The sequence below is a fragment of the Eublepharis macularius genome, chromosome 3, assembly GCF_028583425.1.
Source record: "Eublepharis macularius isolate TG4126 chromosome 3, MPM_Emac_v1.0, whole genome shotgun sequence".
Classification (NCBI taxonomy): domain Eukaryota; kingdom Metazoa; phylum Chordata; class Lepidosauria; order Squamata; family Eublepharidae; genus Eublepharis; species Eublepharis macularius.
In genome coordinates, this window is record NC_072792.1 from 59,226,967 (window position 1) to 59,244,794 (window position 17,828).

General features: G+C 44.1%; 1 protein-coding gene across 1 annotated transcript in view; it reads left to right on the forward strand.

Annotated features, from left to right (window-relative positions):
* Nucleotides 1-13,707, forward strand: part of LOC129326500 (CD99 antigen-like) — a 36,461-nt gene extending 22,754 nt beyond the window's left edge. The window contains exons 8-11 of the mRNA XM_054974686.1: nt 2,151-2,207; nt 3,915-3,953; nt 8,670-8,792; nt 12,920-13,707. Of these exons, the coding sequence (XP_054830661.1) occupies nt 2,151-2,207; nt 3,915-3,953; nt 8,670-8,792; nt 12,920-12,936 (236 nt within the window). The 3' untranslated portion in view covers nt 12,937-13,707. The remainder of the gene's footprint in view (nt 1-2,150; nt 2,208-3,914; nt 3,954-8,669; nt 8,793-12,919) is intronic.
* The last annotated feature ends 4,121 nt before the right edge of the window (nt 13,708-17,828 follow it).

Below are 17,828 nucleotides of genomic sequence, written 5' to 3' on the forward strand. Positions count from 1 at the left end.
AGGCCACTGCTGCACCTAGCAGGACTTCTACAAGGAAAAACAGCCATAAGCTAGAGGGACGATTCCAGACTGCTCCCATACTCAGAATACGTGTCAGGAACTGAGGGCACAGAATGCATACATCCCTCTGGCCCACGGAATAAAAGCCTCCTCCTCCTCCGGAATAGCACACATCTACTACATGCAAATGGCATGTCACCGTGGGAAAGGAAATCCACGCAGGGCATAGGCACTCAAGCAGCCAGCATGGAGTGGACAAATGTCCAGAGACAAGATGCAGCCCTGCAGTCTGCTTGCAAACTGCAGCCTGCAGTGCATCCTCTGCAGAGCAGTCACTGGGACATCTCCTGTACAGTCTGTGATAGCAGAACATGGCTGTAGAAGGAAAGGTGCAGACTCACTGGCAGCTCCCATCCTCATACCCATAGTGGGATGTAACAAACATTTTGCTCCTGCCTAGTCAAAACAGCAATTGGTGCAAAGAGAAGTATCTTTAGTAATAGTATAACCCCTATGTGTTTCACATACAGATTCATCGGGGGTTTGCCAATTAAAACAGAACATAAATTGATAATTAGTATATCATCTTAAAAACTAATAAAACATTTTATTAAAACAGGACAATTACATAGAGCGTGTACAAAGTGCAATTCATAATACATAGTATCTAGATACTGAACCAACATTACATATTTCATAATTACTACCATTGTGGGGACTGAGGCCCTAACTAACCAGTTCAGAACAGACCTGTGTTTTCAGCGGCCAGAGCACATGTGTTTGTGTGTGAGACAGAGAAAGTCCCCTTCTCTACAGTGGCAATGGCTCTCCAGACTCTCAGGCAGAGGCCTTTTCACATCACCTGCTGCCTGAGCCTTTGAACCGGAGATGGCAGAGGCTGAACCTGCCCCTTCTGCGTGCAAAGCGGATGCTGTACCACTGAGCCACCACTGCCTCTCACTTGAACTATATTTAGATCTTGTTATTTAAACCCTGTATTTTCCAGTTTCCCTCATTTCTCCATGTCTGTGTGAGCTTATGCAAAACAGGATCTTAGCAGTAGCCTTCTTCCCCAACATGGGTCAGACCTAGCTTATGTTACTTCTCATATAGGAAAGGCTTTGGATGGGAAGACGGTTGGACATTGGACTTGGCTGGCTCTCTATCCTGGGGTAGAGAAGCGGGCTTTCTCTGTCTCACACACAAACACGTGAGCTCTGGCAGCTGAAGATGCAGGACTATTCTGCACTGGTTAGTTAGGACCACAATCCCCACAGTGGCAGTGCTATTGAAAAATAAAGGATTCAAGCCATAGGGTGTCCTGCATAACATAAGAATTAAACATACATATCCCACAGCAGAATCTGCACTCCTTTACAGAGACTAGGGCCGATTCCAGATGACTAACCTTAAGTCGCTTCATGCCGCCCTCTTCCGGATTGCGACGGGGAAAATGCGAAATATCGCGTTTCCTCGCGTGAGTTTTGCGCGTCGTCGCACAAAACTCGCGCGAGGAAACGCGATATTTCGCATTTTCCCCGTCGCGATCCGGAAGAGGGCGGCATGAAGCGACTTAAGGTTAGTCATCTGGAATCGGCCTAGCTGGGAAGTGTAGAAAGATGGACAACAGCCAATGCCTGAATGGACTAAGAACAGCAAGACCCCAGTGCCAGTCCTCCTCCATCCCAGCCACAATCCTTTTCTTCCAGGTCTGTCTTTTTAGAGGATGCTTGTCTTTCAGTCCTTACTTTAACCCCTAGAAAGACCACTGTGTATGTAGAATGATGTTTTGCAGCTCCGAGCAACTGTTAACACAACTATAAACTAAAAGAGCTAGTAATTCCTCTGCTTTGTACTTCAGATATATTTTAAATGAATGATTTTTTTTCTTGGCAGCCTTATATTTCCATTGGGAGATACCAATCGGATACCTATGATTTTTTTGTTAGAATGCTTTGAATATTAACATTCCAAAGGATTTCAGCTGCATACTTTGTAGTCCAAGATAGCCTTATCTTTTGTAGATAAGCAGAGATGACTGTGTGCAATATATTAGGACTAGCCATAATACCAGTACTATTAAGGCAGTTTTTAAAGACCCTCAAATCAGTTGAAGGATCACACCTTGAAATATCCTTATATCTTTCCAGGAAATTTTAATGACTTAGATCTTATTGGTGGAAAACCTCTACATCCAAATTCCCCAGGTAATGTATAACAGTCTGAATTCTTTCTTTTAGTTTACAGTCCCTTTTACAACATGGCAAAATGGTAAGGGAATGCATAAAATGCAGAGTGCAGAATGCTCTTTGCAGCTGTGTAAACACACAGAGAACAATTACTTCTAATTAAAAAAACTCTAATAACACAAGTGAAAATTACTATGGAATAAATTTAGTGGTAATTGTGCTTTGTCATAAGCTTACCTATTTCTGAGGATATGTTCAGACTACTTTTCAAGTTGCACTTTTGAACTGCAAAATATTTACATTCATGTTGTCTAAAGAAAGATACAAGTATGCCAATACGTGACAGCAGGTATGGATTCACGTATTTTCTGGATAAATGATATGAATATGATTGAACTGAAATATATTCACAGGAATAACTTGTGAATTATTCACGACAGAAAATCATTAACCAGGGAAATGGCTCTGAGTGGGTTTTGGTATGAAAATGAACCTCCTCTTGTGAATCACTGTGCTGAATTGATGGCATTACATGTTTCAAGTGGTTTAAACTAGAAAGAAGTCTTGTTCCAGCATTTTGTATCAGTTGAAGCTTCCAAGACCTCTTCAAAGACAGCCGCAAAGAGGGTGTTATGGTAGTTTAATCTGGAGGATGCAGTAGTGTAGATTGGCATGGCTAAGGCAGCAGAGTCTATGTAATGGGGCCAGTTGTTGAGATTATATTTAATTGAAAGAAAGTGCAGCTAGCAACAGCAGCAAGCTCTTTATTCATCGACAGTGCCAGGTTCAAGAGCACCCCCAAGCTCTTAACTTGATCTACTAAAGCTTAACCCCATCAAAGGCTAGTAAATCAGTACCAGCTGAACACACTGCTGCCTTGTCTTGTGTGCATTAAGCTTTGATTTGCTGCCACTTGACCATGGCCTCAGAGGTCTGCCCCTTTTATCCACCAACATGTCATGTTTGACTGTATCAGATGTTACTGACAGATATAATATTATCAATGGTGATGATTGCCCTTACCCAAAGATCATCAACTGTGCTGTTCAGTCCCAAATCCAAGTCTGAAGCCAGATTGGAATGGTCAAGGGCAGGCATTTCATCAGGAAATGCCTGCAGTTGCCCTGCATTCCAATGACAATAGACTACCATAAACCAGAAAAGTTGGAAATTAAAATTCTCAAGAATTTCATCTACTATATATGTATCCAGTCCAAAGGATGAAATTGTTCATTGCCAGCCAGATCTCCCTGCCAATAGCTTCATTCTCTGCAGGATTAAACTGCTCGGAAAGACTGGGGAAGCGGTGGGACCAGTTCCCTAGCCAAGCTACCCTAGCAGTGGCCAATAAGCAGGGGCCAGCACACTGCAGGGGCCCAGCTTGCTCCTGGCTATCATTGGTGTGGAAAGCAATAGGCACCACCTCTTGGAGCCATGCTGAGTCCAAGCTGAGTTTCTGTGGCCTTCTGGGGCTATAGGGCTTTCACCTGGGTTTGTGGCTATGTGGGAAGAGGGGGGCAAAGGGTAATTTGCTTGGGCTGACAAAATAACTTGAACTGACTAGGAGAAGTAGGGAGGGCCTTTTCCAAGTTGGGCATAATTTGTAATCAAGTTTGGCATTCCAGAATGTGTTTAGATAATATAAGTTGTTATGGTATTCTTCTTCATGGAGTAAAATTCATCTTTTAAACTTCTCCCCCAATTCCGTCATTGTCTCTTTTCCAGATGGAAATGAACACATTTCAAGTAATGGAGGAAATACAGGTAAGGTGGGTGTATGGTTTTCATATTCATAGTCACAAGAATAGGGAAGGGATGAAAATTTTCAATGTAAATAATTTCTGGCACTGTACATGCTGTGTCTTATGTGTGTGTACAGATTGAGGGGTTTGTTTTCTTTGCTCAGAGATAACAACAACAATAGCAGCAACATTCTATTTATATACCACCCTTCAGGACAACTTAACACCCACTCAGAGTGGTTTACAAAGTATGTTATTATTATCCTTATGACAATCACCCTGTGAGGTGGGTGGGGCTGAGAGAGCTCCTAGAAGCTTTGACTGACCCAAGGTCACCCAGCTGGTTTCAAGTGGAGGAGTGGGGAATCAAACCTGGTTCTCCAGATAAGAGTCCCGCACTTTTAACCAGAACACCAAACAGAGTTCTTTTAGCTTCTGTCCAACATATCCCTTCCCATGAACACAGGGAGAATGTTATCCATGGATGACTGTCACCCTCCAGCCACTTAAAGATGAAACTTGTTAATATTTTTCAGTAGTGAGGTAAGTTTCTAACTTTGAGGCAAGCAATTAAGTGGTCATATGAAAGTTTTACTGTTTTTCACACCATTTTTAGTTCCATCATTTTGTTATGGTGTAGTGGGAGCCTAATGATAAAGCATTCAACCACATTCTAAACTGAATATATGCATGAAGCCAGTGGTCTTCAACCCATGAGTTGCAACTCTCTGGTGGATCTACTGGGTAATGCAAAGCTGCCCTTTCGCTGCATTTTGGAAGGACCTGCTTGGTAGAAAGCAAGGGTACTATGCTTCCTACTGTTATCTGCAAGCAAGCTGAGAAGAGCAGCAGGATGCCAAAGTGAGATCCCACACTGGTAGAGAGAATTCCTCCATGACTATGACTTTGGGCTTGTTTCTCATTATTTGCTTCTCTTGGTGCTTGGCTTATGTTTTCTGTTGGCAGATGTTTTGGTCTGCTGCACATGGTCCTTGCCTTGATACTAGAGAAGTCATAATTTTGCCTGTCTTCCTGTGGCATGCTTTCAGCTTAGTGGTTTCCAGTCTGGCATGAATGTAGATCATTGCACTAAACCTACCTTATCATTTGTCAGGCCTGGCTAGAGGACTCTTTCAGACTCTCCACTTCCTCAGACACAGCTGTATAATATGAAGGTCTTTATTAGGAATCCATACTAGTAAAGCACGGTACAGAGTAATTGCCTGGAATTCCAAAGCAAAATCCTCCCAGAAAAATTATATCCCCAGACTCCTCCCCCTAATTCAAAAGACAGTTGAATAGCTTCGAAGCAGGAAACCCCTGAGAGAGATGCAGAGCGGAGTTTCCCAAGATCAGTCGGTTCCCAGACACTCACTTCCAGCTGCGCAATGATAACACCGTTCGGCAGAAACAGCAACAAAGCCCAGCAAAGACACAGTGAAGCAAGAAAGCAACTATACTACTTCCCACCCCCCACCCCCAATAGGTAGACATCGGACACCATTTAGTAATCATCCTTAGGCTCCTCATAATAATTGCTCTTTAGGCTGAAATGTCCTTAATATTTCAGTTGAAATCAGTGGGTTTTAATTTTGGATGCATCATGCTCAAGGAGATCAATGGAACTGGTTTCTATCTTGCATCCTAAACTGGCATATATTTGACTATCGTTATAATAAACACAGTCATAAGACAAAGGAATGTATAACAAACAAATTAAATAGAATAACAGCTGAACGTTTCAAATGTATTTTTTGTTTCACTTATGAAGATATAAAACCCAATTTCCATCAATGTACCTGATCTCATCCTTCTTTGATTCTAATACAGTTCGACAGCTTCAATATTTCAGCAACTGTCCTTCCTTCTTAAAACAATCATGATAGCAGGCAAATTCTTAATTTTATAATTAGCTACAGCACATATGTTGGCTTCACGTAGTCCATGCCACAATTTCTACTATATGTTTTATATTATTTAGAAGGCACAGGATATAGGGCTTCCGCTATGTCCTGTCTTTAAGCAGCATATATTATTATTTAAGTACACTCACTAATTACACTTTCAGAAGTGCTGATAAATGTGGTTAGATCTGATGACTGTCTTTCACATCTTCCTGTGCACCTGAAAGGCCTACTTAAAAGAAAGGAGTCCTTGGATCCAAGCCATTGTCCATCACTGAGCACGATCGATCCATTGTAGTGTAGTAGTTCAGTGTGTCAGACTAGGATCTGGAAGGCCTGTGTTTGAATCTCACTCTGCCATGAAAGCTCACTGGGTGACCTTGGGCCAGTCACACCCTCTCAGCTCAACCTACCTCACAGGGTTGTTTGGATGGTAAAATGGAGGAGAGGAGAATGATGTGAAGTGTTTTGGGTCGCCATTGGGCAGAAATATAATAAATGTTATTGTAATATATTTAACTAATTATTTAAAACTAGCAACAAAACCCATTGTGGGGGAAAAATACAACGGGTTCTAGAAAGGGGAGGGCGGGCAGGCATGCATTCACTCCTCCTCCCTCACTGATTCCAGATGGTGAAGGAGAGGAGTGGGCATTGTCATCTGCTCCACGGCTGATCTGCCTGATCTCGGCCATGTGAAGGGGTGGTGGGCTTTGCTACCTGCTCCATGCCTGATACATGCCAGGTAAAGGGGGCACGTATTCTGCACCTGACCATGGCTGGATGAAGGGGGGCAGGCATTGCCACTTGCTCCATGCTGGGAGAAGGGAGGAACAGGCATTGCCTCCTGCTCCACGCCTGATCCTGACAGGTGAAGGTGGGCAGCAGGTTTTACTACCTGCTCTGCTCTCAATCCCAGCTGGGTGAAGGGGGTGCAGGCATTGCCACCTGCTCTGCTCCTGGTTCCGGCAGGTTGAAGGGGAGGCAGGCATTGCTGCACACTTGGCTCCTGACTCCGTCAGGGTGAAGACAGAGTGGGCATTGCTGCCTGCTCAGTGGCTTATTCCAGTAGGTTGAAGAGGGTGGGCATTTCCACCCGCTCTGCTCCTTATCCAGGCTGGGTGAAAGGAAGAAGGGCATTGCCTCGTGCTCTGCATCTGATCCCAGTCAGGTGAAGGTGCAAGGTGTGCATTGCCACCTGCTCCACTCTTGATCCCAAATGGGTGATGGTGGGCAGTGGGCATTGCCACCTGCTCTGCCACTAAAACCAGCTGGGTTAAGGCATGGGAGGGCATTGCCACCTGCTCCGCTCCTGATCCATTGGGTGAAGGAGGGCGGCATTGCCATCTGATCTGCTCCTGATCTCAGCTGGGTGAAGGGTGATGGGTATTGTCACCTGCTCTGCTTCTGATCCCAGCTGGGTTAAGGCAGGGGGAGGGCATTGCCACCCACTCTGCTCCTAATACCAGCTGAGTTAAGGCAGGGGTGGGCATTGCCACCTGATCCACTCCTAATACCAGCTGGGTTAAGGCAGGTGGTGGGCATTTCCCCCTACTCTGCTCCTAATACCAGCTGGGTTAAGGCAGGGGTGGGCATTGCCACCTGCTCCACTCCTTATACCACCTGGGTTAAGGTGGGGGGGTGGGCATTTTCACCTGCTCCGTCACTAATACTAGCTGGGCTAAGTCAGGGGAGGGCATTGCCACCTGCGCCACTCCTAATACCAGCTGGGTTAAGGTGGTGGATGGGCATTGCCATCTGCTCCGCTCCTAATACCAGCTAGGTTAAGACAGGGGTCAGGCATTACCACCTTCTCCGCTTCTGATCCCAGCTGGCTGAAGGAGGGTGGGCATTATCACCTGCTCCACTCCTAATACCAGATGGATAAGGTAGGGGGTGGGCATTGCCACCTTCTCCGCTCCTAATACCAGGTGGTTAAGATGTGGGTGGGCGGGCATTGCCATCTGCTCCGCTCCTATTACCAGCTGCGTTAAGGTGGGGGTTTGACATTGTCTCCTGCTCCGCTCCTAATACCAGCTTGGTTAAGGTGGGGGGCTGGCACTGCCAACTGTTCTGCTCCTGATCCCAACTGGTTCAAAGGGGGGGCATTGCCACCTGTTCTGCTGCTGATACCAGCTGGGTTATGGTGGGGGTTAGGCATTGCCACCTGCTCCGCTCCTAAGACCAGCCGTGTTAAGGTGCAGTGGGCATTGCCACCTGCTCCACTCCTAATATAACTGGGTTAAGTTGGGTGGTGGACATTGTCACCTGCCTCACTCTTAATACCAGCTGGGTGAAGGCGGGAGGCAGGCATTGCCACCTACTCCCATCCTGCTCCCGGCCTGGGCTTCCCACCATGGCACATTTTCTGGAGGGACACGGTGCCTTGCCTAGGCTTCCCTCCATGGCAGCGCCCTCTGGTGATGCACCAGGGTATAAAGTGAGTTGTCTGAAATACGCTTACTCAATTATATAGTAAGACTAGGTGCAAATGAGTGTATTTGTCCTATACCTCTATGTGCATTACCTTTACATAATCTAAATTCATCAGAAAAATAACTTTACCTATATTATAAACTTATGCATCCGTATTACTATACTTTGCACTATTATTTTTTAATAAAGTGATTTCATCCATGTAATTGTGAATGGATCAGTGGAGATTTTGACAGAAGTTTCATGATAGACCATCCAGACCTAGAATATTATTTTCTTTCCATTTTAATATGAGCCAATATTTTTTTTAAAAATTGGTCTACTATATCTCTGCATTTTCTGTCCTATAAAATAGATCAGGCTTCTGCAACGTCTAAATAAAATGTTTCTCTCTTCAGGCGATGCTGCTAAAACAGCTCAGATAACATCCCCTGTTGTGTCTCTACTTGTGCTGTGTGCTGTTGGAGGACTGGTTGGCTATAATGCTTACAAAAAGAAGAGATACTGTTTTAAACCAAGAAGTAAGATCAACTGATGCAATAATTATTTATTTCATGTAATGTACTAAAACTAATCTTGCATGTTATGGATTAAGCAACCCACAGTGACATTTCAAAATTGTGTAGTTGTAAGAAATCAGCCTGTTCTGAACAACTGAGTCACTCAGCTTAGCCTAGTACTATTATTCCACCTGGCAGCTAAACTTAAGAGAGTGCTGGTGGATAAGACCAAATGTCTATCTAGTTTAGCACTCTTTTTTACATAATGTCCAGTTGTCAGGTCTCTGGCCACAGCCATTGTATGCCAGGTCCCAATTTGGCTGAAGTCTTAAACCCTATTGGCCTCAGACATGGAGGTGAGGGTATTTCCAGTGGGTAGCCATATTAGTCTGCAGTGGAACAGCAAGATTTGAGTCCAGTAGCACCTTCAAGACCAACAAGATTTTCAGGGTATGCGTTTTATAGTCAAAACTCCCTTTATCAGATACAAGTAAGAGTGGAGAATCATGAGCCTTTATATCTCAGCCAGAAAGTGTGTGTGTGGGGGGGGGGGTGTTGCAAAGAAGGGTGTCAGGATGCCAAAGTACAATGGTACAGTGAATACAAAAGTACAAAGAGGAACACTGCCTTTGAACGCATAGGTTTCACATCTGTCTGGTGACCAGGCCGGACTTGGGAACCCTCCCAGAGCCACCCCCCAGAACCCAGACTGGCAGCCCCACCATCCAGCCTTGCCACCCTTGGCACTCACCAAGGAGGAAACAAGCAGCAGCAAGGAGGAGACAGGCAGCAAAGGCACCAAAAGAGAACTGGACCGCCAAAGAAGGCCCAGGTGTTGACAAGCCCTCATCAGCAGGAGGCAGGCTAGATGGCCCAGGTGCTGACAAGCTCTCGTTGGCAGGAGGCAGGCTAGATGGCAGCTCCTGGGTCCTAGCCACTGCCCGCTTCGCAGCCAGGCCCTTAGAGCAGCCCAGCCTAGCTGGAGGAAGAGGGCACAGGGGGCAGAGACAGTCAGCCCATGCCACCACAGGCAGCAGATCATGGGCAGCACAAGTGGCACAGGGCCACACCCCAACCCAGTGGCAGGCACGGGAGGAACTACAGCCCAACAACCCAGCAGACAGGCTAGAGGGGATGGAAAAGGGCCAGGAGAGGCTGGGGGCAAAGCAGGCACAGCGGTGGCTACCTAAGGCAGCCAGAGCAGCAGCTAAGCTGTTGGGGATGGGGCTAGGAGGTGGTGCCTGGGAATGGTGAGGGGATAAAAGGGAGGTCCACCCACAAGTGGAGGAGGGAGGAAGGAGATGGAGAAGAGAGTGTAGGAGCAGGAGGCTGGCTTGCTAGCTGGCTCGCTCCTGGAGTGGAGGTCAGTCTACTCAGGGTTGTAGAGGGGCCCCTGGGAAATACCCAGGGCCCAATCACCCTGTTTCTGAGACCTTCAGGAGGCAATATCCTGGCAGCTAAGAGGGGCTAGTGGGCCAACAGTGGTGGAGTAGACCCAAAGGCCAAGAAGTAGCAGTCAGGCAGGCGGCGAGTGAGCACCACCCTGGCAGAAAGAGACACGTGAGGGGTGGGGCGTGCCTGAGCCTGACAACATCATGGATAATAACGATTGATAGACCTATCCTCCATGAATTATTGCCCCTTTCTAAAGCCGTATAAGCTAGTGACCTTTGCATCTCATGGCAGTGAATTCTACAAGTTAATTACTCTTCCAATGAAGTAGTACTATTTCTGTTGTCCTAAACCTATTGCCCTTCAGCTTCTGTAGGTTTCCATCCTGTAAATGTAATTCTGTCAGAATAGAGATGATCTCATTGTAATTCCTACAGTGTTCTTAGCTGAAGGATAGAGGAGGAAAAGCTATTATTTGCTATAAATGTCTGGGGGGAAACAAACCAAAAAGAAATACTGGTCTTTTCCATTTTACATCAAGGAAAGACTAGTATTTTCTACTTTGCATTCTGACACACTACAGATCACAGAAATTCATTCAATAGTATCTGTATGCCCGCTAAGACATCATGAGTTCTTTAGCAAGAAATTAAGGTTTCATTTTCAAGTGTAGCCAATGGCTTGGCTCCGCTGGAATTTTTGCTTGTGGATGCAATGATTTCTGCAAGCAGAGCACAACTTTCTGCAAGCAGAACATAACTTTCTAGTCTCCTCTTGCACAGCAGCCCAAAACACCTTCCAACCCTGTTTCTGTGAGTCCCCCTATCCTCCAGAAATAGCATTATTTACTGCCATGGGAGGAGCGATGCAAGGAAGTCAAGCTCTGTAGGTGGAAATCCTTGTGTTGGCAGGAAACTCTGCCGGATCCAAGCTTATATGTTTGAGTAGAGTTTTGTATTAAAGAACCCAATAACGCCAAGGTGTTTTGCACAGGTAATAAAAACATGACAATGACGTCCTTCAACCTTCTTAAATTGAACAAAACCAATGGAGTTTTTATAGTCTGCATTTTACATTAAGTTACCATTACCAACAACCTCCTTTAAATATTTGTACTGAGCACAGGGTTCAAAGGCATTCTTGTACAAGAGGAAGGCATTTCCACGTGCAAGGGGTATGTGTCCGTGGATTTCCAATGCGGAATAGATGTTTTAATGGGGGGGAGGGGTTCATTGTGAGGCAAGGAAGATCCATTCTGCAAGTGAGACTTCACTGGCAGTTATTTGGATCCTTCCCAGTATGTTTTTGTATCAATGACCTCTGACAAAAAGTTCTTCTGCAACCTGGATGGCTGTAATATGGACTGATAGGTGTGTATTTGCACATTATTTTTAATATCTGCATATGAGGGAGAGATGCCTATAAAAGAAAGAGTCCTAAATCTGGCCAGTCAGAGCAAATTTATAATTTACATTCATAATTATATTTTCAGAGGCCACACTGATGTTTCTCACAGTAAATTTATAAACAGTGACACATATAGAGCAGAGGTATACCCCTCAAAGTCCATTGAACTCAATGGGCTTAGAAAGGTACATAACTTTGTTTAGGATTGCACTGAGGTCTGCTTTCCTAAACACTTGTGGACATTCTCTGTTTGCCGCATCTAATCCAGACTCCTGATTACATGTTCCCAGATATACCAGGATTTACAGAAACATCCTGCAAAGCCCCAACAAATGATCGTTGTACAATGCATGCAGTGTACCAATTCATGGTTCCTTATGAGCAAATCGATTATAATTCAAATACAGGATTCTCCAACATGTGAGGGCTTAGCCATTCATTCCAATAAAAAGGAAGGTCTATTCATATGAAGACAGTTGGCACAGATGCTCTAGATTAGGATTCCCCAAACTTTTTGAATTTAGGGGCACCTTTGGAATTCTGATACAGGGTGGTGGGCCCAACTACAAACTGGCTGCCACAGGAGGCACAGCCACCCAGAAAATGGCTGCCACAGGAGGTGGAGACACACACACAAAAGAAGCCCAAGTATAAGGGAAAAGAGAGAGAATTTTAAAAATACAGTGTGAAAGAGGAGTGAAAAAAAATAAAAACACTGTGGTTGCAGTTGTAGCTGAAACAATGTTGTTTTAATCTGCACAGCCAATCAGATCTCCACTGGTCTATCTTGCCCTATCCACTTTCTAAAAAAAAATTGTCAGGCACCAGGAAAAATGTTTGTGGATGCCATGGCATCCATGGGTATCACACTGGGGATCCCTGCTCTAGATCAATGCTGCACTGCACTTGGGGCTCAGGACTGAAGGATATAGAGCCAAGCTACAAGTGATGCCTGACACAGGTTGGACACTTGTCAGCTTCCCTCAAGTTTTGATGGGAAATGTAGGTGTCCTGGTCTTGTAGCTTGGCTCTCCATTTAATTGAAGTTTACAGAATCCCCCCCCCACACACACACACCCAGCAGAGGGGAAGGGGGGTGCCCAGTGAGAGCCTGACGCCTGCACTCCCCTCCCGACTGCATGTTCTTCCTCCCGTAGACTGCCAATCTGTAAACTTCAATTAAATGAGAGCCAAGCTGCAAGACCAGGACACCTACATTTCCCATCAAAACTTGAGGGAAGCTGACAAGTGTTCAACCTATATCAGGTGTCACTTCTAGCTTGGCTCATAGTTTCATTTTTAATCATGCATTTCTAGCTTCTAATTTGACATACAATCTTTCCTTTTAGGTGATGCAGTTGTCTAAGCTATCAGGCAAGAAAAGGACTCCTATGCATTGTGTATATTTTGTACAATATGAAACGTGTCTTGGAAGCAACTCATATATAAAGATATCCTTCTGGATTCAATCATGTATGAGCAAATTATGCTGTGTTGTGTAAAAAAACCCAAAGTTCTACAACTCTCCATTAATGGATCAATCTTGCTGGCTCTGAGATGCTGATATATCTTTTTTCATGTGATTGTCTGAACAACTGACTCTTTGGTGATGAGACAAAAAGCCTGTTACAGCACGAAAGAATTATTTGGGCCGCTGAATTTAAAGAAGGATTGAAATACAGTGGCTAGGATTTCAACTATCTTTTTGCTGGTAAAAATAAGTGGAAGGGTCTCCTTTGATTACCCCCAAAAGTTAAGCTGGTAATCACAGAATCTGTATTGACAAAAGCCATGTGGGACAGCAGCTATAGTAAGGATGATCATTCAGTGAGTTTGAGCAAAAAAAGCTGGCTAGATCCAACCCAGTATGATTTATATACATTTTTCTCTAACATACGAAATGCAGACATTTCCCACCTTTCTTGTGTATCTTTTAAAGAAAGTTTAGATCTGTAAAGGACTTGAATGAATAATAAATTACCATTGCCGCTGTTAGTCTATTTGTTGTATATGGAAAATAAGACTCTTGTAGTTTCTTTTATAAATTGCATCCATATAATTGTGCCAAATGAATACTTTTGTATCATAGGAAAGCATTTGACTAAATTAATATATTGTCTATTAAAAGAAAATTGAAAAGAGATTGAGATGGACTTTTTTCTTCCTTTAGCCATCTTTCACAGAGATGATTCTACACATTTTCCCTGATTTCAGCAACCCAAAGTTGTGATTTTATTTTGTTTCCACATAACACTATCCTCCACTCATGCTTGAATTGTATGTTACCCAGTGTTTCGTGCAGAAAACCCCACTTGGTTTTAAATCAGGAAGACAAAGCCATCTTTCCAGTCATTGTGTTGTTGAGCTGATGTTTTTTATGAGTGTGGAAGGGAAGATACACATTGTGCTTTATTAAAGGGAGCACCTTGGCTGTTTCCAGACGGCTGACCTGCACCCGGGACGTCGTGCAAAACCCACGTGAGAAAACGCGATATTTCGCGTTTCCCCCGGCATGATCCGAAACGTGGTGCGACGTCCTGGGTGCAGGTCAGCCGTCTGGAAACGGCCCTTCTGTGCATTTTCACACTGAATCTGCCTCTTCACCCCACCATGTATTTCTTGTTGTCATAATTGACACCAACACAATTCAGGGCTTTACAACTTTTTTTGCTCAGGGCGAAGTCTTATGACAATAAAACACAATCTCATTTTCTAGCAGATTGATGCACATAGTGACCGTGTACTGTGCTGTGTGTACATTCTAGTATTGAGCTCTTCTGGAGTGGCACTATGCATGAACCCTACCCCATAAAAAAGGGCAGTTGTATTGTACATTTCTAGAGTAGTGCTAGGCATGCACACATACAAAAAACTGAAAAGGGGCAAAGAGTCATGATGATAGCATGACCCTGCACCAGAAAGCAGATGTGATTTACATTTTGTGTGAAAGGAAACCACAGTTAATAATGGGAGGGACAGCATATAACCTGTGCTGTTTTGAATCACATGTGAAAGCTTGATTGAACCAACTGGCAACATAATCAGCATGGAAAATCCCCTCCATCTGCAATCGCCCAGTATCTTTTCTTAGTTTATCTTATCTGCAGCTTAACGATTATGATAAAGATGCACGTATGTTTTCTATAATATTGGAACTATATATAATTACAGATTTTTGCCTTTGGGATAAAAATAGTGTTATAAATTTGCTGTATGATAATTGTGAATGATTCTATCAGTATGATTTAGAGACACCTGGTGGGACTCAAAGCCCAAGCCAAAAATTCTAATTTTATTCCACTGCTATATATAGTTCCAGGGAATGCATGTACACCTGTTTGTAAGGAAGAGCCACTGCAAGGTTACAAATGAAATCGGGAACTAGTACCTGGATATATTTGGAGTTTGTATCACATGCCTGACAGTAACATCAGAATTATTCAATGCATGTGCAATTCTCAGTGAGAATTATAGGCAGTGGTCTCCAGATCACTGATGTGCTCAAGGACTCCTAGAACTTTGAAAAGGTAACCCTCTTCCTAAACTGAATGGATGGAATATCGATGAGAGAGTGCAGAAAGGGCAGGTTGCAATTTGGAACATAGGAAGAGCCCTGCTGGATCAGACTAGTGGTCCATCTAGTCCCGCATCCTGTCTCACGCAGTGGCCAACCAGTTGCTATGGAGGACCAACAACAGGGCATAGAAGCTGAAGCCTTCCTCGGAGATTGCCTCCTGGCATTGGTATTCAGAAGTTTGGTGCCTCTGAATGTGGAGTTTCCCTTTAGTCACCTCGGCTAGTAGCCCTAGATAGATCTATCCTCCGTGAATCGGTCTTAATCCCCTTTTAAAGTTGTCTATGCCTGTGGCTACCACTACATCCTCTGGCAGTGAATTTCACATCTTAATCACTTGTTGTGTAAAGAGGTATTTCCTGTTGTCCATCCTGAATCTACTGCCCATCAGCTTCATCAGATGCCCTCGAGTTCTAATATGAGAGGGAGAAAAAGTTCTCTCTGTCTACTCTCTCTATCCTGTGCATAATTTTATAAACCTCTGACACATTTCCCCCCAAAAGTCCCAGACTTGTCAGTCTTTCCTACTAGAAAGGTGTTCCAACCCCTTAAGCATCTTGGTAGCCCTCTTCTGTACTTTCTCCAGCTCTGCAATGTCCACTGCCCTCCATTGTGAGAACTGTCCATTTATTCCTACTCTTTGCTTCCTGATGTTTAAGCACTTTTTAATCCATAAGAGGACTTGTCCTCTTATTCTGTGACTGCTAAAATAATCCATTAGTCTTTGGTGAGGAACCATCTCAAAAGTCCAAGTAAATAGTATCTACTGGTTTGCCCTTATCAGGACTTTTTTTCTGGGAAAAGAGGTGATGGAACTCAGTGGGTTCCCCTCGGAGAAAATGGTCACATGGGTGGTGGCCCCGCCCCCTGATCTCCAGACAGAGAGGAGTTTAGATTGCCTTCTGCGCCACTGGCACAGAGGGCAATCTAAACTCCCCTCTGTCTGGAGATCAGGGGGCGGAGCCACCAGCCATGTGACCATTTTCAAGAGGTTCCAGAACTCCATTCCCCCGCGTTCCTGCTGAAAAAAAGCCCTAGCCCTTATACATTCTTGTTTGCTTTCTCAAAGAACTCCCAAAATTTGGTCAGGAAGGATTTGCCCTTGTGGAAGCTATGCTGATTTTTCCTCATCAGACTTTGTTCCTCTACATGTCTAACAATTGTTGTGGTAACAGTTTCTATTAATTTCCTTGGGACAGATGTTAAGCTAACAGGCCTGTAATTTCTTGCCCCCCGTCCCCAGACCCTTTTTAAACAATTGATGTAATGTTTGCTACTCTCCAGTCTTCTGGTAGAGTGGCTGATTTTAGTGATATGTTATGTATTGGGTAGCAGATCATGCAGAGAGATAAACCGATGGTAAGAGATGGAACTGTGAAGGAGTTGCCAGAAGGAGAATCACCTGGTGGTGCAGGGACTCTCTCTTTCTCTCTGGCAGTCCAGTGTAGGGTAGCAGATCGGTTGCTTTGTCAGGGTGCCTGTGCTTTATTTGTATCTTTGTAAATAAAGCAAATATTTCAAAGACAATATAAATCTCCAGTGCTCTCTCATCCTTAGGGAATCAAGCCCGTGAAACCGCTTGCCATTGGAGAAGTGAGATAACAATACAATAACCACAGGAATACCAGGCTTAAACTTTGCTCTAGAGCAGCAATTCTTAACAGGGCCATATGTCCCCCCAGAGAGCAAGCTACAGATCTTGGGAGGTACATGGAACACTGTGTGTGGGTGTGTGTGGGGGAGGCAGGGGTTTAGAAATTCTACCAGCCTTTTCCCCACTCACAAGAGCATCTGACAGCCACAAAGGAGAGGTGCTTTATACCGCTCAGCCTGCCCTAAGTCCTAGATTTCTCCTTCAGGCCCTTACAGCAAATTAAGGACTTGGCAGATGGCAGAGGGCCATATCATGGTTTCATCAAAAGTATGCCGGAGGTCTTGTATCATATGCACACATGATAAATTAAGCTATAAATAAAATTTTTTTTGGCTAGCATGCTGTTTTTATGTCCTAATTTTTCCATGTGTCGAAGAGCACTTTATACACTCAGTAAGAATAGTGGTTTAAAGGTTAAGAACCATTTGAAATTATCCAGGGTTTAAAGTGAAGCAAGGCCACACACACACACTCTCTCCATTCTACACACTCACCCAGCTGATAGTATAATCACATTCTCTGACTATCTGAAAAACGCTCTGTTGTCACAGGGATGATGCAGTGATAAAATGGAGGAAAGGAAGTAAAATAAGCCACCTTGGGGAGAAAGACGGGGGTATAAAAAAGTAAATTAAAAATATTTTTCTTGACTTTCCAGTTACTAGCCAACTCACTCCTTTCAATCTGCTTAGTATCATTTGCGTCAGCATTTGGATTTTTGAAATATTCTGGCCTTAAAAAGGGGAAAAAAACTAGGAGAAAAGTGAAAACATTACAGCTTAACAGAACGGTAGGGAGGCTGAACTCTGGTGTAATAGTGTATGCCAAAAAATATCCTGGAAATAAACAGGGTGGGGAATTGCAACTAAAGCAGCCACCTGTGAGTGAAAATTCAACAAAATGTATTTCTACTATAAAGAGTTTCCATAGTCTCTTCCGCATGTTTAAAAAACTGCAGAACTCAGGCACTCAAACTCACACGAGCCTAGCGCCTTCTGCTCGGGACATAAATCACTTGCCATTGCATAAA